The sequence below is a fragment of the Grammomys surdaster genome, unplaced genomic scaffold (genome assembly GCF_004785775.1).
Source record: "Grammomys surdaster isolate TR1022 unplaced genomic scaffold, NIH_TR_1.0 235, whole genome shotgun sequence".
In the NCBI taxonomy this organism is placed as follows: Eukaryota; Metazoa; Chordata; class Mammalia; order Rodentia; family Muridae; genus Grammomys; species Grammomys surdaster.
In genome coordinates, this window is record NW_021604680.1 from 2,279,516 (window position 1) to 2,302,744 (window position 23,229).

The following is a 23,229-nucleotide window of genomic DNA, read 5'->3' on the forward strand; positions in this document are numbered from 1 at the left end:
TAAGAGAGGTTTCTGCACCTTGCCTTAAGGGTAGAATTCAGGACACTGTCTCAGGTACCCTTTCCAGTGAAGTTGCCAGCCACGGATCCAATGGTCCTCCTCATCCTCATCTTCATCCTCATCCTCATCTTCGACTTCAACCCCCTCCTTCTCATCCTTGCATTCTGCTGGAGACAAGTGAGAAGCTGGACTCCTTGGAGCTGCACCACGGCATCAGAGAAGGACCATCAAAGACCATGCATGCCTGCTGGAAAGCAGTGGTCCTCAAAGGCAGCTAGTAAACCAGGTTCCAACTTTCACGTGACCCCCAGCTGGGACAGGCTGCCTGAAATGCTGCCTGAAGAGTCTGAGGCCATGCCTGAGCTTTGTAAGGGGAACTGTCATGATGGGATGGTGACTTCAGCCGTGTCAGCTTGCTATGTTTGTAGTGGATTCTGGATCCACTGTAAAGGTAGCTTTGTTGTTCCAGCGCTGACACCTGCTAGCTGGGTAATGTTGAGCAAGTTATGGTAGTTCCCTGAATCTGTATGGTTAGGATACCTCAAGGGAGTAAACATGGGCCACAGTACTGGTACATCCCCAGGCAGGCTGGATTACAGGAAGATGCGTTTCCAGTAGAGGGGTGTGGGCAGCTGACATTATCAAGGGATACCTAGGGATTTGGGGCAGAACTGTTTACCACATTTGCTATTCTGATTATTGCTTTGGCTTCCTCTCTCTTCCCCATTTCTTTCCCTTGCATCTGTTCTTAGGTCACACAGCATCTCTGGCATCACAGCATTTCTGGTGTGGGGTACCAGTAGTGCAGGAATCCCCTTACAGGCTTTGTTCTACCCCACCCCCCAGGCCTCCTCTGATGTCCTGGCTATAATGATGAAAGCGACCTTGTGACTGCAATACTTCCAGTGGCTCCGTAAAGCAGCTGTGGTGGGTGCCAACCTCACGTATGTTCCAGGAATAGCATCTGCAAGCCACAGACATGGTAGCGCAAGCCTGGCCCAGGGTTTCTCTTCTGGCCCAAGATGGTGCTCATTTCTGGGAGTCCCTGCATCTTCTTTTTTCTCCTTCCTGCAGCTGTCATCCTGGGACACACTGCCCAGAACATGTACTCATTCAGACCCTGATTCAAATGCCTAGAAGGACAGAGGTTAGAGTCCCCGGACACCCTTCACCCTACCTCCAGGCTCCTCTCTGGCCTTCCTCAGCTCCTGGCCTTCTGATGATGCTTCTGAAATCCCTGTGGTAGCCAGGCAACCAATGCATGCATTCATGTCTGCTTGCCCCTTCTTGTCTTCATAGGGGACCAACCATCCATCCTCTGAGTGCCAGGGCTGCTTAGCAAAGGAGGGTGTGGTCCACCACTCATCTTCTGGAGAAGAAAGGGTTGTGGAGATTCATGCAAAGATGGCGTAATCTCTGGTACTTCTCAGGGAGGTCATCTCATCCCAGAATCCTTTGCACAGCACCCCGATGACAGCTTATCACTTCCAGGGTAGCTCTGTCTGGCTTCTACTCACTATCCACAGCAGAGTCATGCTGGTGCTCCGTCAGCTTGTTCCTCTGTAAGCTATCACTTCCTGTGCTCGGTCAGCTCGTTCCTCTGTAAGCTATCACTTCCTTAGCATCTTTGGTTTCAGAACAGACCTGACACTTCCCATATCTCGCTGTAGCACACCTCAGGTTCAGCCTGGACAACAACTCGATTTAGAGCCTCCACTTTCTCCAAATTTGGGACTAGAGTTCTTTCTCTGCTAGGAGAACGTCCTTATAGCATGGCAGGTGGAAGTGATTGGCAGACCCAGGACTGAGATGAGGAGACTGGCAGACAGGACTAACTGAACTTTGCCTAAAAGATGAAGGCAAAGGAAACCCAGAGCTGGTAAGCCGCTAAAGCCTTCTCCAGGGAGAGCCTGCAGTGCCCCCTGCTGGCTATAGGAGAATTTACATGTGGGCAACATTCCTCCCTTCTTCAGACAAACCTTCGAGCTCTCCAAGGCTCAAGTAAGTAAATCACAGCTCACAGCAAGCAAAAGGTCATCTTGTACAGTGGTTTCTAAACATGGGAAAATATATACAGAGCTTCTGTGTAGCACTGTGCACATTTCCCATTTGATGGGCCTCAGGGTTGAGGGGCAAAGGGCTGGAATCTAGCCTATGTCTTGGTTCAGGCCAGGGAGGAAGGGCCATTGGTTTTGTAATTCATTCACTTAGACAATGTCCTTTTGTAATCTACACAAGTGCCATAGGTACTAGCAGCCCCAGCACAGTGATTAATTTAGTGCATAATCTTATAAAACCAAGCTTCTTTGGCTAAAGAACAAATTGAAAACCACCTAAAGGATGGAAATAAATGAGGCTTAGGAAAACAAGGGACTTAAGGCATGCAGTTCATGCCAGGTCTGCTTTAGATGTTAAATCTACCCACTTTCGAACAATGGTCTTTGCACTACATGAGATAATTTTCATCCCAAGCCCTTTGGCATCCTGGCATCTCTGATTACACCACTCTCTGTCCCACCAATTTCTCCCTGACATCCAAGCTACCCTGCAGAGTCCTGCTTTCCTAACCCGGATCAAGGCAGTGTTTGCGTGGGAGGGACTTTAAGACTGCTGGCTCTGTCTTCGTAACTTTCTAAGAGTGCCTGACACAGAGGGATGAAGGCGGCATGCAAGAGGGTGGACAGTGAGGAGCCAGAAAAGTTCGCCGGATGAGGTGCAGAAGTGTGACAGGGGGCCTGGAGCAAGGCGGCTCAGCTACTGTGCACCTAGTGACTGCTTTGCAGCGGCAGCCCGCCGGGGATTCTGAGCCACACCATAAGGCACATGGGCTGCCACAGTGCCCATCTCCTGAGCTCCAGCTACGTGGAACATCTGGTCATCAAAGAAGATGTGTGGGCGGATCTTCTCAAGAAGGGGACCCTTGGGTGCTCCAGCTAGGAATAAGGCCTCATCTGTCTCCAGGCCCCAGCTGCGCAGGGTCTTGAGGGCCCGGGCTCCAGAACTGGCTGCACTGCGCGCTGTCACCAAGTAAGTGCGAATCGGGCACTCCAGCCGCAGGCCCTTGGAGTAGAATTTCTTTTGCAGTCTACCCAGTGCTTCCAGGAAGCCCTTTAGGGGGCCCTGAGGCAAAAAGGAGACAGAGATGCTGATTAATCCACCTCTCCTAAACATTTACCCTTTCATCCTAAAGCCTCTGTGATTGGCTGTTGGGGTGGGAAATCCCTAAATCCTTTGATAGTTTCTGTCTGCCTGTGTTGTCTCCTGTGTGCGTACAGGGTTGTAGGTACCTTAGGCTGGGGTCTGTCTTAATGTGATTGGGGCTGTGTGAGAGCAACCATAACCAGGGCAACTGTTGCTATGGTTACCCATTCATGTCTCCTGCAGCAAGTTATCCTACAGCCCTGTAAGTGTGGTCTTCTGTGCTCATCAGCATTGAAGCAATTAGAACGAGCTAGTAATGATGGCGCGTGTACCTGCCAATCAGAGAAGAATCTATTTATCTGTGAACATCTGGGCCAGATGGGCCAGTGTGTAACCACTGAATACGAGCTTGCCTGTGGACAGACGCATGAGTGGCTCAGGGTGTTGGGCTCAAGCTCTGGGGTCCAAGACAGTGCTCACAACTGTGAAACTACTGAGAATATGTGAAGAAAGAACTGGACGGTGCAGAATGTAGCTCTTTTTCAACCAGGGAAGCAGACTGCCAGTCTTGGGGATTTTCCTAGCCAGGAAACCTGGAGTAAGCTGTGTTCTTCTGGGTCTCTATTAACCACTTAGTGGGAAAGTGTCCTGCTCTGGGCACCTAGATTTCTATAAAAGCTCAAATTGGAGTTCCCAGCAGAGCTGGGAAATCCCATTGCTCTACCCACAGGAAATTTCTACCAAGCTCCAAAACATGTTCTGTTCTCAGAGAGCCATTGAAAAACAGAAGGGCAGGTGAGGTTCCCTGAGCCACTTAAGGCATGACAAGAGGTGGTCCAAGGGAACCCGTAGCTCTGGCTCCCTATGATGGTGCAATAGGGAGTTCTTGTCTCCCAGTGAAGGAAACAGGAGCTTCTGGCAGGATGAGGCCTTACTCAGAAGGGTACCCCAAGAGAGGAGTTGAGGGTCACAGGGAAAGGACAGTGGATTAAAAGGAGTCTGTGTGTGAGAGAGGGGAGGTGAGGGAGGAGAGAGAGAGAGAGAGAGAGAGAGAGAGAGAGAGAGAGAGAGAGAGAGAGAGAGAGATTTGAGGAGGAGTAGAAATTTCAGAGAGGGTTCAAGACTCAGAGTGAGGCATGCCGGCTTCTGAGAGGTGAAGGAGACCTTAGACAGGGGTTTGAAGGAGTAAAGCAGGGAGGCAGGAGAGGCTTCAGTGAGGTGCTTGGAGAGATGCTGGGGACCCCAAGAGGTGGAGAATGGCACTTTTGTGAGGAGGTGGAACTTAGTGAAGGGGTGGAGTCTCAATGAAAGGAGCAAGGAGCCAAGTGAGAGAGACGAGGATTGAACTCAGGAGGCAGAAGGAGGTGGATCTCTGAGTTCAAGGCCAGTCTGGTCTGCAAAGCAAGTTCTCGGACAGCTGGGTTCTAGGCCAGTCTGGTCTACAAACCAAGTTCCAGGACAGCCAGGGCTACACAGAGACACTCTGACTTGAAAAACTAAGGAGAGAAGAGGCTTGGCTCTTAGTAATAGGACCTGGTAGGTGTGTGGACTTAGCCTGGGTTTGGCCCTGGATTCAGACCAGTCCAGGTTCCAGGGAATGAGGAGTTACTCAAGGGTTCTGGGAATGTGTAGCACCTGTGCCAAAGGTTTGTTCTCATGGGTCTTCTCATGCTCAAAGAATCTGTCCAGCCCATGGGCCTTGACGATGCGCTCTGACTCATCGGAGAAGAGTACTGCGTCCCCATCGAAGGCCACGCGGAGCTGACTCTGGGACACAACCACGTCCCTGCTGGGGCTGAAGATGGTGGCAGCTGCAATCCCTGGGCAGAGAGAGGTGAACGTAGTCTGAGACTTGGCACAGAGGGTATCCCATGCTGTCCTAACGGCAAGCCTATCAAGGACTTATTGAAAGCATTTTAAGATTGGTAGTACATGGCTACTGGCCATAATAGGCAGCTGCTATAGCTCTGAGGTAGCACTGCGAGGGTCCCTATCAATATCTAAAGGATATCTAATTAATATCATCTTTGTGGAGCGCTCTAGAGGTGTCCTTGGGATGGACACTGAAGAGCTGTTTATCAGCTAGCATGAGGGAGTTTGAATAACACTGAAGACCATGCTGGTGTGGACCATCTACACAACACTCTTGGCTGGAAGCACAGGACTCCTATGTCACTGTTCTGTTTGGAGTTCCTCACCCTATGTGGTCAGCAGATAGAGAAGCATGCCTGGAAGTGTGGTCACTCCCCCATAATTGATTCCAAGTTACATACCTTCTCTGGACCAAGGTAAAATTAAGGGTCTTTCAGGTCTGTATGAGGAGGATGAGCTCTCAGACTGCAGAAGGGGTAGATGGATGTGGACACCCTGTCTACAGCTACCAAGCATGCAGGTACACTGAAGCCACTGTGGTTCAGGCTGTGAAATAGTGTGCTTGGTCCTGGGAGGCAATATAAGCTACATGTGATAAAGAATATATACTTTCTGCAACTGGGGTTCCTCTTGGATGCAAGGACGCCCACCAGGGACCAAGGCTCCAGACTACAGTCAGCTGAATCCCCTCCATAGTCTTCATCTCTTGAAAGGCCACTTCTATCCTGCTCCTTGGTAGGAATCTAGGGCCACAGACATAGACTTCTGCAGAGCTCTGAGAAGAGCTAGCAGTACAGGTCTCACAGCAGGTTCACTAGCCTAAGGATGCCCAGGGTATGACCAGATCCTGAGTATCAGACTACATACCTTCTCAGCTCTGTCAACCTAATGCCAAGATGACTCGAGCCCCACAGCTCTAAGCAGGATATCCACCTAACTACTCTCCTGTCTCTAGATCAAAGGTCAAATTCCAAATGCACAGAGGCACACCTATATGTTGGCTAGTCCCCAGATCTCAACCAAAGGGTGTGCTGTGTCTAGGGAGATGCCTTCCGGGTCCTGGTCAAACAAAACCTCACAGACAAAGGGACAACATGGACAGAAAAGAGGGAAGTTGACAAGAACCCTGAGTGTTCAGTCTGAGAGCACATCCAGACAAATGGACAGCCAGTCTTTCCTCCTCTGGATCCTATTGGGAGGACTGAGACTATGGCTGTCACCCCAAACTGCCCCTTGAACAGGGCACATGGAATGGACTTCTCATTATCAGTACTTGTAATGGAGTCCCCTAATCTCACCTTAGCACTGGCCAGCCCAGCTCTGGGAGATGACTGTTTTTGAGTTTTCCTCTCAGGTTGGGCTACCTCTTTCTCATTGGCGCAGTGATGGGCCACACAGGAACCAGAACTCCCATCAGCCCAGAGGGATCTTAGAAAGTAGTAGCTTTCTGGGTCGGAAGGGAAGTTCCCATGGAAACGGAGGCTAGGTGATGCTGATGAATACACACTGCAGGGCTGGAGGAGGGCAAGAGGATGAGGTAGGGTTTTGTTTTCACTGTACAAGACAGATCATAGGAACATGCACATATTTTCCCTTGCAGTTACCTTGGCAACCCCAGTGCCTGTTCAGAGCTCCGGCTGCAGGCTTCTCACCACTGGGACGCCTTTATGTGTGGGGAGGTGTTCCCATGTCCTCCCTCCTCGTTCTGACTTACCCTCATCAATGGCTTCTCGCACTTTGTCTGCATCAGCTGACAAGTAGAGGTTGGTGTGGTAGGCCTTGAGGTAGCAGATGGGGCTATTCCCACCTGTCATGCAGAATCGCTCAATGAACAGGTCTGTGGAGGTAGAGAGTCCCTGATGAGGCCAGGGTCAAACCTCATGTCCCATAATGGTCAAGCTCTGTGCTTGAACTGAGTGGTAAGGCAGCAGAGTGACTCTCTGTGTCAGCCTAGCATCCCCCGTCCAAGCCTCTCATCAAGGGAATAAGATGATCACGTAGTGGGAGAAAACGCCTGGCTCATAGCATCTCCACCTCATCAGGAACTCATACAACCTCAAAAGATGGACTGGAAACCCTATCTTCCTGGTCATAGCTGATTGAACAGGGGCAGACTTTGGACCCAGCTGAGCCAATCAGAGTCTATCCTGGGTAGCTTTCTCTCAAATCTGCAAAAGCTGTGCAACAGTTGCTGGCTGACAAATGGCTGCTGCCCTCAGGTCATTATTGACCATCACTAGATAAATCCCTTAAACAGGGCTGCTGTTCCTCTCACAGCTCACAGCAGAAAGGGTTACTATCTGACCCCACAGCAGTGCTCTAGGCCCCACTCAAGCATGGCGCCCTGCCTCTTTTCATTGCTCAGCACCTGTCCCCCAGGTGGTTGAATCGTGTTAAGAACACCCTCACGTTCAGCGATTTGAAATCAGTGTTATAAAATGCCAACTGGTCTGGGCAGTGGTGGCGCATGCCTTTAGTCCCAGCACTTGGGAGGCAGAGGCAGGCGGATTTCTGAGTTCGAGAGAGCTAGCCTGGTCTACAGAGTGAGTTCCAGGACAGCCAGGGCTACACAGAGAAACCCTGTCTCGAAAAAAAAAAAAAACAAATAAATAAATAAATAAATAATAAAATGCCAACTGGAGACAAAGGGTCTAGTTCAGTGATTGAACACACACACAGCCTACGGCTCATTCCCAGTACCCAAAATAAAGAAATTCATCTTAAAAATTAGGAGCTGGAGAGATGGCTCAGTGGTTAAAAGCACTAGCTACTCTTCCAGAGGACCTGAGCTCAGTTCTCAGCAACCACGTAGCAACACATAACTGTCCGTAACTCTAGCTCCAAGGGATCTGATGCCTCTTCTGACCTTCAAAAGGCCCAGACAAAGGTGGTTTGGCTTACACGCATAGACATATACATATGCACACAAGCTAAAATTTTGCTTTTTACAAAGGTAGTGAAGCCAAGTATATTGACACGTTTTTAATCCCAGCGCTTGGGAGGCAAGAACAAAGGGTGGTACATGTCTGCAATGTCTGAAAGCCCAGTACTGGGATGGTTATGGCAAGAGGCTCTCAATCTGAGGCTAGCCTGGCCTCAGGATCAGTAAGATCCTGTATCAAAATTAAGTAAATTAAAATAAAATAAACGTGTAACTGGGCTGTTGGCTGCTTGAAAGGAGGGCTTGTAAAGCTGTCAAATGGGTGTAAATATGGGTGGGTTGGTGTTCGGTGGTTTCTCCTACTTAAAAAAAGATGACTTCATTACACTTATTTTATGTGTGTTGGTGTTTTGTATGCATGTATGTCTGTGTGAAGGTGTTAGATTCCCTGGAACTGGAGTTGCACACAGTTTCGAGCTGACTTTGGGGTGGTGGAAAGTGAACCCATGTGTGTGTGGATCCTCTGGAAGAGCAGCCAGGGATCTTAACTGCTGATCCATCTCTCCAGTTTCCCCTTTTAAAAAAATGTTTTGTGTTTAGGAGTTTTCCCTGCACGTGCATCTCTGCACTGAGTGCCTGCCTGGTCTCTGTGGAAGCCAGAAGAGAGCCTGGAATGATTCGGATTTCCCGGAACTTCAGTTACAGACAACAGCAAAGGACAAAGCTTCCTAAAGAAAAACAAGAGCCTATGAGGCCCCGGGATCACCAAGACCTGGATTCTGGCCTTTTTAGGTCCAATTTTCCTTTCTGCTCTGTGGTTCTGAGTTGTCCTGGAAACAAGAATGTACTCCATCTGCTGGAAGCTTTCTCTGAGGGATTCAGTACTTTCATTCATAACTGGACTAAAAAGAGAAGCACCCTTTCACTCTGAACTGCCCGAGTCCCCTGTTAGCCTTGTGAAGCTTGCTAGTCTCCTACAGGTAGAGAAACTGAGGCATAGAGGCAGTAAACACCTTTCCCAGTTACACAGGGAGTAGGGCCTGTCCAGTGAGGGAGGGCTACAGCTGGCTTATGCCAGTTTTTAAGAGTCAGTTATTACATGTTCAGGAATTTTATGAGCCAGTTATGGTAATCAACCATGGGTGGCAGGAAATCGGCCAGGGACAGCACCCCTACCACTAGCAGCATTTCAAATCAGTTTGGTTTGTTTTATTTTTACAGGTTTTTGTTGGTGTTTGTTTTTCTAGACAAGGTTTCTTTTGTGTAGCCCTTGGCTGACCTGGAACTCACTTTATAAGGCAAGCTGGACTTGAACTCAGATGTCCCGGTACCTCTGCCTCTGGAGGGCTTGGATTAAAGCTGTGTGTTACGACACACAGTATTACAGTCTGCTCGTATGTGTGTATGTATGTATGTATGTATGCATGTGTATGTATGTATGAGTGTATATATGCATGCATGTGTGTGTATGTGTGTATGTATGTAGGTGTGTATGTGTGTATGTGTGTATGTATGTATGTGTGTATGTGTGTGTATGTATGTATGTATGTATGTATGTATGTGTGTAAGTATGCATTCTGAGACAGGGCACATGTATCTGAACATGTTTAGACTACTGAGTCCTCTGCCTCCACTGCACCGACTCCACAGTTCTGGGATTACAGGTCTTGTACCACCATGCCTTTTTGCTATTTTTCATTTAATTCAGTGCTGGGGATCCAACCCAGGGCTTCATGCATGCCAGGCAAGGACTCTACCAATTAAACCACATCCCATACATCTCAGGCTGGCCTTGAACTCACTATGTAGCATAGGAAGACTTTGAATTCCTGCCTCATCTACCGAGTGAAGGCACTACATGCATGTACTAATAATGTAGCTAGTTCTTGTGCAGTGTTGGAGATTGAACCCAGGGCTTTCTGCCTGCCAGGCAAGCACTCTATCAGTTGGACAACAGCCCCAGACTTATTAGTTTTAAAAGACTGCAGTTAAAAATACAACACAATGGAATACAGTGCCAGGTTAGCAGCACATCGCTGGGGTCAGGATGGCAATCAGGATAGTCCGACCCAGCCTGACCCTGCAGCAGTGTGGCCTCCTGCCGGGAGTGTGTACGGGAGGGCATCCCATGCTCGCCTGCCCCACGCTTACCATAATGGTTGATACTGTTGATGAGACGAACTCCCACTTGAGCATGGTTGTTGGTCATGAGGACAATGTCGAAGATATCTTCGCTATCGGGGTACAACTCCCGGAGTCGCTTGTTCACAGCCTCCAGGGCCTGACAGGGAGACAGCAAACTCCAGGTCAGAGTCTCCGGAATGGACAAGTGGAGTCGGTGGTCAGGGATGCAGTGAGGAAGAGAGGGGAGCCTAGAGACTGACTTGGTGGAATGACATCTGTCCATTCCACCACCTACTAACGACATTTTTCCACCATCAGGTGGGTTGTTCACTACTCGGAGGCTCTTTGTTAAAGGTGGATGGAGGGGAGATGGCTCCTCAAACTGGCTACCCAGCCTGGGCTCCATCAGTCCCGAGGAGGGTGGCCTCTTCCCACAAAGGCTCAGTCCTCTAGTTATGGGATTGCCTCTGCCAGGCAGAGCTTCTGACAAAGGCATTCTGTGGGTGGGTTCAGGAAATACCCTCTCACCTTCACAAAGGGGAAAGCAGGCCCGGGGCTGAAGGGTTCGTTCTCGTGCTCCAGCTGGTATCTCACATACTCCTCTACACCCTGCTCCGTGTAGATTCTCTGTTCCTCATCCATTCGGAACAAGGCTCTGGAGGACACCGCGATGGTGACCGCATTTTGAGGCTTTGGCTGTAGGAGGGAGGGACAGTAGAACAGGCTGTTACTCAGACTCATCCTGAGCCAGGTGCACCTGTGCAAGCTCCTCCTGGACCCTGGGACATGGGAAGGCCAAGGCTCTGCCTGGGCCGAGGCAGACTCTGAGCTGGACCCTGCTGGAGACTGGCTTTCTATTTAGAAGTGTGATGGGAAGGAGGGGCATCCCCTCAGGGAGCTTGTGATATTGTTGGCCATCTGGACACCAGAGAAAAATGAGTACAATGTATGTAGCCAAAGTGTGGCCACATTTAGATGACTCCCAAATGGTTTCCATTATGAAGGAAGAGCTGCATGCCCCCAGGAAGAAATCAGTGCCCAGAAACACAGTAATTATATAAGAAAAAAATATCTCCAGCCTGGATCTGTTTCCTGAGCTCCAGACTCGTGTATCTAACTGCCCCAGTCAACCAACAGACACTCCAACTTACAGTGCTTGCGGCGGAATCCCTCACCCTCACCTCCAAACCCAGCCTCTTCCCTCTTTCCTCATCTTGTGCCCGGTTCCACACCTAGTCATCCAGATCACTGCATTATCAGACAACCGCAGCCAGGAAGTAAACCTTCACTCCCCCTCCTTCCCCATTCCCTTCCTCATTGACTAATGGTCAAAGCCACCCATGCTTGGAATCTACCCACTTCTTTCTTCTCTTCTGCAGCCCAGTCCACCATCAGTTCTCACTCTCTTCAGATTGTCAGAGGATCTGTCTGAAGTGCAGATGTGATCACAGCTTGCCCCTCCAGTGGCTCAGAATCAAGCAGACAGGCTTTCCTACATAGCAAGAAGTCCTTTGCAACAGACCTTTCTTTCCTCTCTACCCTCAGCTTCCTCTTCCTCAGCTTTTCACAACCTCACCCTGCTCACATGTTTACACACCGTCCCCTTGCACTTTGACTCTTGAACCTGATGTTCCTTTTGGTTACTGTGTATAGGAAATATCCTATCCCCTCTGTCTGGCTATAGCATGCTCTTGCTCTGGAAGGCCACTTTAGTTGGCTCCTCTGTGAGTTTGCCCTCACCCAGCTCTGCTGAGGGAGGGTTCTGGTTGGAAGCTGTGACTCCTGTCCTCAGAGCTCACCAGAGGATGGGGGAGCAGACAAGCAAACAGAAGTAAGAGGCAAAAGGAGAGGCTTCAGTGACAGAAGGTGGAAGCAAGGTCTTGGTAACTGGCCTTCAGGAGAAGTCATTAGGGGAGAGGGGACCTTTTAGGAAGACCTTGAAGGAAGAGGCCACAAGGACTGGTGAGCACAAACCAGAAGCCTTCACAAAACTGAACAGAGGCCAAGGCAAGGGAGAGTATAGGCGAGCCCAGAAGGACAGGCAGGGGCCTGGATTTCAAAGGGGCCCCTCGCAAGAGGGTCTTAGCACTACTCCTCAGCTGCCATATCTGAATGTATCCCCTCCACATCTCATGAACTCTGATCCTGAATGAGATCGCATTAAAGGGGGTAATATGGCCTTTGGGAGTGGTTAGGACTTTTCTTAGGAAAAAAAAAAAAGCTACCAGACTTTGCCTTGACTACTCTGCCATGTGAAGACACAGTGAGAAGCTATCACCTTTAAGTGAGGAAGAGGACCCCCAGTCTTTTGGCTCCTTAATTTTGGACACCCAACCCCCCACCCCCAACTGCAAGAAAGGAATCTGTACTGTTTACAGTATAAACCACCAGTGTGTGGCCCTTTGATACAGTAGCCCAAATGGACCAACACACATGACTTATGTCGGGTGCAATGAGGAGTGTGCCACCATGGACAGCAGCTGGACCCCGATTGATTTCTCGGGATTATCAGAATACGGGTGTGCAGGAAACTCATGGACACCACTTCTTTGTGAATGGGGCAGTCCTAGCATCATGATCTCTAGTTTACAGGTGAGAAGAGAGGTTCTTAAACTGAAACCAAGACCTATAAGTGGTTCTGCTTGTTCGTGATACCTTGTGGATGAAGTATTCAACCCACTGCTAGGCTCGAGCTGATTGCAGCACTGATTGATGCTAAGCTGGGGACATTAGGAAGCACGATAGGTTTGAGTCCTGTCCCCAAAGAGCTTCTGGCTCATCCATGCAGATATCCAGGGTGTCCTTTAGAAGACGGGAGAGGACCATGCCACCGAGCACAGACACTGGACCTTTCCTAATCTCTGGGAAAATCAGAGTATGAGTGTTCCGGGAACACATTGACAGCACTTCTCTGTGACCTGGGCAGCTCTAGAAGACAGGACTTTGTGGGAATGCTCTATAAACTGTGCTGTGTTTGTGTAGAACTTCAGATGTGACTGGTGACGATGCAGATTTGAGCTCTAATGTCACTCGCTTTGAAAAAAATGTGTGTGTGTATGAGTGCATGTTTGTGTGTAGAGCCCAGAAGTGGATGTCAGGTATTTTCTTCTTCTATTATTCTCCGCTGTATTTTTTTTTTTTGAGGCAGGGTCTCTCACTAAACCTGGAGCACACTGACTGGTGGGACTGGCTGGCCAGTGAGCTCTGAACACCAGAGATCAGTCTCCACTGGGTCCATCGTGGACACGGTCACACATGGCTTTCAGGTCACTGCTGGAGAGCCAAACTCAGGTTCCTTGGGCTCGTACGCCTGGCACTTTACTGATGGAGCCATCTCCTGGTCCCTAAATTGATTTAATTTTAATGAATTTAAGTAGTTTCCTGTAGATAATGGCCAGTGAAGCCTCAGAGCCTCTCAGAATAGGAATGGAAAAAATAAAAATTTCCATAAAGTTGTGTAGCTGGCCACAGCTTGTATTTGGCTTTTAACTATAACCAAGGTTGTACAGGTGGCCAGCAGGGCCAGTGGAAGATGGCATCCCTCCTCTGAAGCTCAGCCCAATGTTTTAGCCGGTTTCTGACTACTTGTGTGCCAGTGTGTTCTGGGCGGGGCATTTCTCAACCCTATCATCACTTGGGAACCTTAGGAATGAAGCTGTTATTCCTGAAGAGACAGAGAATCCATTTTCCTCCATCCACTTCAGGCAGGCTCCGAATCTGGCTCCAGACCATGCAGCCAGCCAAAGCCTTGTTCTTCTTTACTTCCTGTCCTGTCCCACAGCCCTGCCACACTGCTGGTCTTGGATTTCCTTTGGGTGAGTTAACCAGGCTCTCTCAGATCCCACTCCTGGCCATTGCAAGGAAAATGTCTTGACTGCCTTGGCCCCTGGAGTGTCTGCTTTCCTCTCACAGAGGAGGAAAGAGGGCTAGAGAGGGTCAGGGTATTGTTCACACAAAAAGTCAAGGTGACATCTTACGTCTCTAGCCTCCAGTTTGGCCTCTGTCTGTGTAAAGCTTCCTTGCTATGATCCTTCCAGAAGCCTCCACCTTTTACTTTAACAACTTGCCTGGACACATCCCAACCTCCTTTTCTGTGTTTGGAAGAAATGATGAGAAGCATTGTGCCCTAGTACTGTTGAGGTTTCATGGTGGGAGACTCTTCCCTTGAAAAATGACAGTCCCTAGGACAGGATCCCGTCTCCTGTTCAAGTCACTTTGCTACAACATAATCAAGGTGAGTCTCAGGAACACAAGCCTCTGTAAGTTGTCCAGCCCACAAGTGGGTCTGAAGAGACAGTGACCAGATCTGTCCAGAGCCTGGAGAAGCTGAGCCCTTGTAGCCTGACCCTCTCATCCCAGGTTTCTTAGCATTCTGGTCATGTGTGCACCAAAATCAGAAAGTCCATTCCAGCCTAGGAACTGAGTCAGAACAACTGAGGGTCTCAGCTTGGGAGTGCTGAGCTGTAGAGAGCCGTGGTCTTGCCAGCTCTCTGGGATTTAGGCTGATCTCTGTGGCTTGGGGCTGAGGGTGGAAGAATTAAACAGAGGGCAGCCCAGCCTCACTGGTCTGCCTGTGGAGCTTCCACTTAGACCAACAATCGGCCTACTACACTCAAGATAGGAATGTAGCCAAAGAAGCTGTTATTTCTGGAAGGACACAGGAGGGATGTTGGGAGAGATGAGGACAGGATAGCTCTGGGTGAAGGCCTTTGACCCCAAGAGGTGAGGGTCTCTGATGGCCTTCACTAGGTTAAATATTTTATTCAAGCTCTTGGGAATGAAAATGAGGCCAGACCAGGCCTCGATGGGGCCCATGAGGCTTACAACCCCCAAAATAGCCCATGGGAGGAGGGGCTATGGCAGGAAAGACAGGAGCTGGGAACTTCACCTAATCAGACCAGGGTTCAAGGGCCAATGAAGGGACCATGACTGATCTTAGCCTGGTTCTCTGATGCTCGGGGAGGAAGTGGATTTTGGAACACTGAAGGTTCTCTCCTGTTTTCCAGCAGTCTCTCCTCCCCATCCTCAGGCCCAGACACTTTTAGTCCAGCTTTGCTATCTCAGTAGCATGACTGCTGCCAGACCCGCCCTTTGCAATCCACTCGAAAAACAGCTCAGTGTGATCTTCATAAAATGAAAGTGGAACCAAGTTAATCCCTGCTAAAGAATAAAAAAAGGATCCTGCAACAGTTCCATTATGATGTTCATATTTTTAAAGGTAGGTCGACCTTTTAGTCAAATGAATTCTTAGGCAGAACCACCCAACATGGGTAAGCCAAATATATAACTGCTGTAAGTGTATTTTACAATTCATTTTTTATATCTATGCATCTGTATAAATGCATTTGTTACAAAACTAATCAATAAAACAACACTTTGGGGTTTGGAGGTATGGCTCAGTGGTTAAGAGCACTGACTACTCTTCCAGAGGTCCTGAGTTCAATTCACAGCAACCACATGCTGGCTCACAACTGTAATGGGATCTGATGCCCTCTTCTGGTGTGTCTGAAGAGGACAACAGTATACTGACATATATAAAATAAATAGGTCTTAAAAAAAAAAAACCGCCAGGCTGTGGTGGCGCATGCCTTTAAACCCAGCATTTGGGAGGCAGAGGCAGGCAGATTTCTGAGTTTGAGGCCAGCCTGGTCTACAGAGTGAGTTCCAGGACGGCCAGGGCTATACAGAGAAACCCTGCCTCAAAAAACCAAGCCAAAACAAAAAACAAAAACAAAACAAAAAAACCTCAACAGTTTGGATGACAATACAGTTGAAAGCAGGAGTTAGGTAGGGCGCTACCACAGACTTAAGAAGCTTCAATATCCAGCCAATTTCTTTTTATGTTTCTGCACAATTCTGAGAGAGTCCAGTTTGCACCCCTAGCTACTTAAACATGGGAAGAGCTGCCTTTTCCCCCCAAATATTTAAAGTATTTTTCTAATAAGAAAGAAATTGGATTCACGGGTCTGAAGACTGCTTGAGACACCGAGTTCCACAGAACCCAGCATGAAAGTCTCAATCCTACTAAATAAGGTCCGGGCCCTTTCACAAGGTACTCCATCAGACCTGTCTCTGGGCTGGGGGCCTTCTGAGTCCTTGTAATACTTCCCCCAATGATCCTGCATTTCCCTCCCAGTATGGGTTCTAAACAAGGTCTTGAGCTTCAAAGACAGCTCCCTGATTTTCCCTCTTTCTCCCGCCCCGCCCTCCCAGGAGGCCCCACCCACTGAAGTTTTAAAATCAGCTCCAAGGCCTTTTCCTCCCCCAAAGCCTTCCTGGTGGCAGTAGCCCCTTCCCCAGAGCTCACACAGCATGTAGGATCTTTAACCTGAGAATCCACCATCTCTAGAGCCTCCGTGGGCACACTCCAAACTCCTGAGACAGGCAGGCCACAGCTTAATATCTCTGTCACCAGGATGAGCCAAGGCCTAGAGGTGACTGTGGATGGGGTAGCCTCCTGGCTAAAGTCATCGTAGTGAAACAGTGGGATGCTTTAAGGTCAGACTGGAGGTCCTTGTGTAATGCCTCTGGGTCAGCTTCTATTCTCAGTCCCTTGCCCAAATTCCTGGGTCTAAGGTGGAGAGGCATGAACAACGCTAAGGTATTATGAACTTGCCTAATAGAGGAAGAGGAATGCTTGCCTCTGTGTGAAGTTGCAAAGGGCTGATGCCTCTACTGAGATCAGAAGTAATGTCTAAGGTGCAAAGCCCAGAGTTGGGAGCTCAGAGCCTGGGAGCAAAGCCCTGAGCCTGGAGCAAGTAATCGTTCCCTGGGGTCTGGGTCTGCAGTTAGAGCCCAAACGCTGAGGCTTGGGTCTGGAAGCTGAGCTGGCTGCACAGATGGAACCAGCGAGCAGCCGGGTTCCCAGAGTCGAGTGTTACGGAGCCCAGGGCACTGCTGCCCGGGTTGCTGACCAGCTCAGCCAACAAGTGCGGTCCGCGCATTCAGGCTGCCAGCGCCGGGAGGGGATAGGCCCCTGATGACAGCATGGGGGAGGGATATTCTGGAGTAGAACCTGAGCCCGGGATGGGGGGCGGGGGGGGGGGAGAACCACTGCCACTATAGCAGAGCTCCCAAAATAAACTGGAGCCCCAGCCAACTGCTGGGCACATTCTGGGGTGGAGGAGCCGTGTCACCTTCGAGAGGGGGGCTCCACAAGTCCCTTCCCAGAGGACTTGAGACCCCTCCCTGGAAGTGGCCCTTCCCGTGTCCCCCCAAATTCAAGCCTTGCTTTTACCGATTTGGGTTTCTTCTTGGGCGAGAGGTTGTCATAGAAAGTCTTGGCTTCCTCCCAGCGCGGCGCTGCGGCGGTCTCTGCCCCTGGCCCGGGTTCGCGAGCCTCCCGGGGCTGCCCTGGTTCCATGCTCCGGCTCGGATCCGATCCGGCCCGGAGGAGAAGACAGCGGCGGAGACGCGGAGCTCACGGGACTGGGCTGCAGGAGGGAGGCGCGTCTCGAGTGGGAGAGGCAGGCGGGCAGGGCCGGGAGGGAGTGCGAGTGAGCCCGCCCCGCCCGCCGGGGGTGGGGGACCGTCAGGTCAAAGCCGCCTGCTTGGCATTGAGGGGAACTCTGATTCCTCGACCGACCCAGGTCTGAAGCAAATGGGGAGCAAGTGCAGTCGGCTTTCTGGAGCAGGCCGAGGGGAGGCGGGCTTGTAGGGTACTGCAGATTCGGGGTTGTGGGGATGAAGTTCAAGGGCACCGAGAGAAGAGGAAGCCTAACATTTTCCCCCTAACACGGTAATTCCTTAAGTAGAAAAGGTAAGCCTCCTTCAAACTAACAGGTCCCCTACCCCCATTAGATGCCAGCATCGGACTCTGCGTGATCCGTCGCCTTTCTCCAAATTCCAGTCTATTCTTGGCCCCGGGGAGTGTTGGATGGACAGCTCCGTTCATGAACAGGAAGACTTATTACATGTAGGGGGAAGTGTGGGGCACAGTTCTTACACACACAGGCGAAGGGGCTGTTGAATCTAAGGCGATGTCATGCTCGCCTAAGGGGCGACGCAGTCAAGAGTGATTCCAAGGGACTCGGAAACTGGGTTCATGTCGGTTCCCCTGTTGGCCAGCAGAGGGCGTGCATTTCCAAGTCCCTGTTGCTGAACTTGGGGTGGCTACAATTGTGAGGTAGCGGGAGGCAGGGAAGGGCGGAATGGGGTCTGGGACCCAAAGAATTTTAGCCTAGCATTTTGGAATTTCAGAGTATTATTTACGTTAGTGCATAGCTCTGAACTATCTGCCTCAAGGCACAGCCATCTCTCAGACATGGATTGGAGATGCCTGAAAAACATTGGTGTGGCTGAGGGTGGGTGGGTGGGTGGTGTTGAGGTTCCTTTGCCTGGGACCTGGGACAGAGTGAAGTCTGTCCAGCCTCCAGCATGTCTAGAAGGAACCAAGTAAACTTTGTTCGGTAGGGATTTTCCTCCTGATTGAAACATTCCCTCCTGGGAGGCTCCGGGGCCCAAGAAACTCACAAGACTCAGGAAGCCCAAGGAATTTTAAAGACTTAGGGTCCCCTCCGAATTACATAAATATCAAAGTAACTCTCTTTTGGGGAGAAGAAGGGCACCTTTGGTGGTGTAGCTGCCTGCAGGTCACACAGGGAACTCCAATGTTTCAGTTTTCCTGAGTCAGCACGCATGCTGGGCTTTTTGGTGACGAGGTTTCCAGAGTTGCTCAGATTCCTGTAAATAACCCTCACCCACACACCTGTAAGTAATCCCAGTGAACTCACCGGCTCAGTGAGCCAAGCTTGGATGGGATCACTTTGGGTAGCACCCTTTATCTGGAGCGAATAGAGATATCTCCCCTGGAAAAGCAGTAGCATAGATTTAGGTCAAAGAGGGGAAATTAAAAAATGATGATAAGATTGGGGAAGTAAGTTCAGATGTATCCTTTTCCAGATTTGGATGGATTGGTGTTTGTGTGTGTGTGTGTGTGTGTGTGTGTGTGTGAGAGAGAGAGAGAGAGAGAGAGAGAGAGAGAGAGAGAGAGAGAATTTTGTTTACATAATTCCATTAATTTGGATCTGTATGTGTGACTGGCTTGAAAAGATGACCAGGGAAAGTCAAATTTCTTTTTCTTTAGAATGTGGGGTTGGGTGGTCAACCTCAAGCATGACAGAGGGTGCTATAAAGTGTAGCCGTCTGCCTAACTGAGCCTCTGCAGAGTGGTTAAACGCCATCTGAAACAGAGAGATGTGGACAGAAAGAAGCCTTTGTGAGCAGAGTGAAGTAGAATATGGGGAGGAATGGACAGAGAAGACCCCATGAGAGAAGCCTGCCGCCCTGAGAGGGCGCTGTCTCTGGTCACAGCTTCTTAAGCCCTGGCTATTGTGGTTCCCTCTGGATTTCCATGGCATTCTCTCTTTAAAGGCTGAATGAACGGGGTTTGGTTGAGAAGTGGCTAATAACTCCTTGCAGCAGGCTGGAGTCCTGAAAATGGGTTAGCTCAGTTTCCCATGGGGTTCTTCCTGCTGGCACAACAGGTGTCCCAGAGAAGGAAGTTGGTAGCCATTGTTTTGCTTGATGCCACTACTTTCCTCAGCCATTTATGATAATAAGCCCCGTCTTCCCAGTGCTCAAGGAGTAGCATGTGCCAAGCTTGGGTCCGCTGTTTACTGTTTCCCTGGACTTAACTGACTGATAGAGGAGTGATTGGGTTACACCTTCTGGGCAGCCATACGGATGCTGGGAGACTTGTTCCCCTCCCCCACTTTTGTTGTTTGTTTTTGTTTTGTTGTTTTTTGTTTGCTTGGTTTTTTGTTTTGTTTTGTTTGTTTTGTTTTTTTGTTTTTCCAGACAGGGTTTCTCTGTGTAGCCCTGGCTGTCCTGGAACTCACTCTGTAGACCAGGCTGGCCTCAAACTCAGAAATCCGCCCGCCTCTGCCTCCCAAGTGCTGGGATTAAAGGTGTGTGCCACCACTGCCGGCGTTTGCTTGATTTTTTAACTAGTGTCTCACTATGTAGTCCTGGCTGTCCTGGAACTCCCTATGTACCCCAGACTGGCTTCAAACTCACAACCATCCTCCTGTCTCTACCTTCTGAGTGCTGAGATTAAAGGCGTGTGCTACCATGCCCACCTAAACCCCTTGGGGTTTTAACAGGGGGCAGTGTGAGCTGAAGAGAGGACTTTCCCTGTGGCAGGTGAAGGAATGCAGAGAAGCCTGTGTATGACAGTGAAGTTCGAGAGGGGAGGAGGGAGAAGGAGAGGGGAGAGAGAAGAAGTAGTGGGAGAGGGTGCTACACTGAGCCTCCAGATCCAGTGGGACCTGAACTTCTAATTATGTGAGCCAAAAAGCCTTGTTCCCTTAAGCTTGTTTAACTTGTGCTTTCGTTCACGTTTTGTTTCTGCTGTTTGTTTCTTTTGAGTCTTACAGAGTAGCTAAAGCTGTCCTAGAGCTCACTGTGTAGTCAAAGCTGGCCGCAAACTCAAGACAATCCTCTTGCCTCAGTCTCCTGAGCACCGAGACAGACGTCCTGCCTAATTCATGCCTCTTTACTCACATGATAGGACCGGGTGTCTGTCCCAAGCCATCAAAGGATCCATCCCACTTTGACTTACATTCAGTCCCTTTCAGAGCTTTGCTTAGACCCTGTGTGTGAAGGGTTAGAGAGCTGATCCCCCACTGTCCTCTCTGTGTTTCTAGCTTGCACGGGTCTCCCTGAGATCATGGCTGTAGGGATTTCCTAGCTTTGCCCTCTTAAACTCCATGTCTAGAACCTCTTCAGATGATAAACTGCCAACAGACCCTACAGGACATTGGTTCTCAGCCTTCCAAGTCCTGAGACCCTTTAATACACTTTCTTATGTTGTGGCGACCCACAAACCTAAAATTATTTTCCTTGTTACTTTTTGTTTGCTTGGTTTTTGAACTAGTGTCTGCCTATGTAGTCCTGGCTGTCCTGGAACTCCCTATGTACACCAGACTGGCTTCAAACTCACAGCCATCCTCCTGTCTCTAGCTAAATTTCTAACTGAAATTTTGCTACTGTTATGAATCATAATGTAAATATCTGTTTTCTGATGATCTTAGGTGACCCCCGAGTAAGGGTTGTTTGACCCCCCCAAGGGGGTCATTACCCGCAGGTTAAGAATCAGGGCTCTAGGCATCTTCATATCTGAGCTGCTCTCCTGAGTATCCTGTCCCTGCAGACCAGGCCCCATTTTCTGGAATTTAGTGAGACCTGTGGCACCTGTACCAGCTCTTCATGTAAACATCTCTCCCCTTGGATCTTTCCCTCTGACTATCTCCACCCTTGCTGTCCCCTTTCACATTTGTGCTTGCTCCAATAGCTGAGAAAGCACAATAAGCAATGGCTTTGATGTCAACACATCTGAGTTCAAGCTCCCCGCCCCCACCCTCTGGTGTAGAACAGCAATTCTCTGAGTCTTCCTTTCCATCTGTTGAGGAAAGCAGATTGTATTAGTCACTTTTGTGTAGCTGTGACAAAATATCCATCAGGAAGACGTTAAAGGACTTAAGACTTTATTTTGGCTTACACGGCTCAGTCAGACAGCTGGAACAAACACCCATTGTTTCAGATTCCACAAAGAGGTGGGGTGTCCTGGTAGTGGGACACTGTACCCAGAATGATCCATCCCTACTGGTGTAGTCTCCAGCAAGGTCCCCACTTCATATCCAAACCATAAGAGACTTAAATGTGCTTGGCCTGGCTGCCAGGGAACCACACAGGAAGGTTCGCTGATTGTGATAAATCATGTAATCATGAGGGGGGTTGAGACAAGGGGAACCAGTGGCCCAGACAAGAGCAACGCTTAGATGAATACCTTAGCCTAAGAGAGCACAGGGAAGGGATCCAGGATGGAAGGAGGAAAATGGGAATTTAAGATTAAGGCTTCTTGGGTCACTGGTGACAGATCATGCAGGGCCTTGAGGGCTATTTATGTAACCGATCATGATGGAGGGGAAGAGCCCTTGAAAAGCTGGCATGATGTGTGCTTTAAAAAGGTCAGCCTGTCTTGTAGGTGAGGTAGAAGGCAAGGCTCAAAGTAGGAGGTGCAGCCACCTGCCTGGTGAGAGATCATGAGGCATTTGACAAGAAGGTAACCCTGGCCGTTTGCATCTCTGGGAAGGTAGCAGACAGGACTTCCCATCCCGACAGTGTGGCTTCTGCTGGGAGCAGCAACTCCAGGTTCTCAGGCTACTGAGTCAGACTTCCAAGCAGCCTCCTCTGGTTCATGGTTACCCTGAGGCTGGTCAGCCGCCTTCCTCTGTCCTAATTGCTTCCTGCCAAGAAAGCTGCCTTCTCCAGGCGACCTTGAGGAAACCCTTGAAAAAGCAATGGAGCGGCTCAGAAGGCAGTCAGCACCTCTACCTGAGCCGCCCCCAACCCCCTCTGGCTGTTAAGGGGACCTTTTGAAAAGAGGTTTCACCACTTCCTCCCAGGCTGCTCCTACATCTGGGTCAGTTTAGGAGTTCTCGGGATTAGACTGGGTTCCTGTGGATGGTGGAAGAGGGTTATACTACAATGATTCTGACCAGCAGGGCAGGTGAGGACTGAAATCCCCCATGTGTTCTACTTGTTAAACTGAGCACACAGGGATGACAGGGCTTTATTTGTACAAAGGAGGAATTGCTTTATCTGTCTCTGTCTCTCTGTCTCTCTCTGTCTCTGTCTGTCTGTCTCTCCCCCCCACCCCCGCCTAGGGTCTCACTATATGAGCTCACTCTATGTAGATTAGGTTGGTTTCTTAAGTCACACAAATCTGCTTACCTCTGCCTCCTGAGTGGTGGCATTATAGGTTGTACACCACCATGCCTGGCCATATTTTTCTAAAGAATTCAAGTTGCTGTTTGCTGCTTAGTTACATAATTATTTTCGCTCAGAAGAGTCTCTTTTCTCGATTTGCACAGAAACAACGTAAGGACTGTAGCCCAGCTTACTGCCATCATCTACTATCTATTCGTGGGTTCTTGGGATGCCTTCTTCTAATGTCTCCTGCCAGCAGCATCCTTCAGGCCATGGTGAAACACTTCTGTAATCCTAGCACTCAGGAGGGTAGAGGCTTAGGAGAGTAAGGCCAGCTTGGACTACATAGCGAGACCCAGCCTTAAACAAACAAACAAACAAACAAACAAAACAGAAATCAACCTTTACCCAGACACACAAAGCCTGTGATCTCAGAATAGAAAGGGAGAGGTCCAGTTGCCAGTTCTACAGTTCTTGTTTAGAGGCCCAGACCACCCCCC

General features: G+C 49.6%; 1 protein-coding gene across 1 annotated transcript; it reads right to left on the reverse strand.

Moving 5' to 3' along the window:
- Positions 1-2,754: 2,754 nt before the first annotated feature.
- Nt5c1a (5'-nucleotidase, cytosolic IA) lies at positions 2,755-17,447 on the reverse strand. Its single transcript, XM_028773858.1, has 6 exons — positions 17,256-17,447; positions 10,547-10,714; positions 10,046-10,175; positions 6,728-6,850; positions 4,777-4,961; positions 2,755-3,120 (listed from the first exon to the last, which is right to left on the reverse strand). Exons 1-6 carry the CDS (start codon positions 17,379-17,381, stop codon positions 2,755-2,757), a joined length of 1,098 nt encoding a protein of 365 aa, XP_028629691.1. The 5' UTR covers positions 17,382-17,447.
- Positions 17,448-23,229: the final 5,782 nt, after the last annotated feature.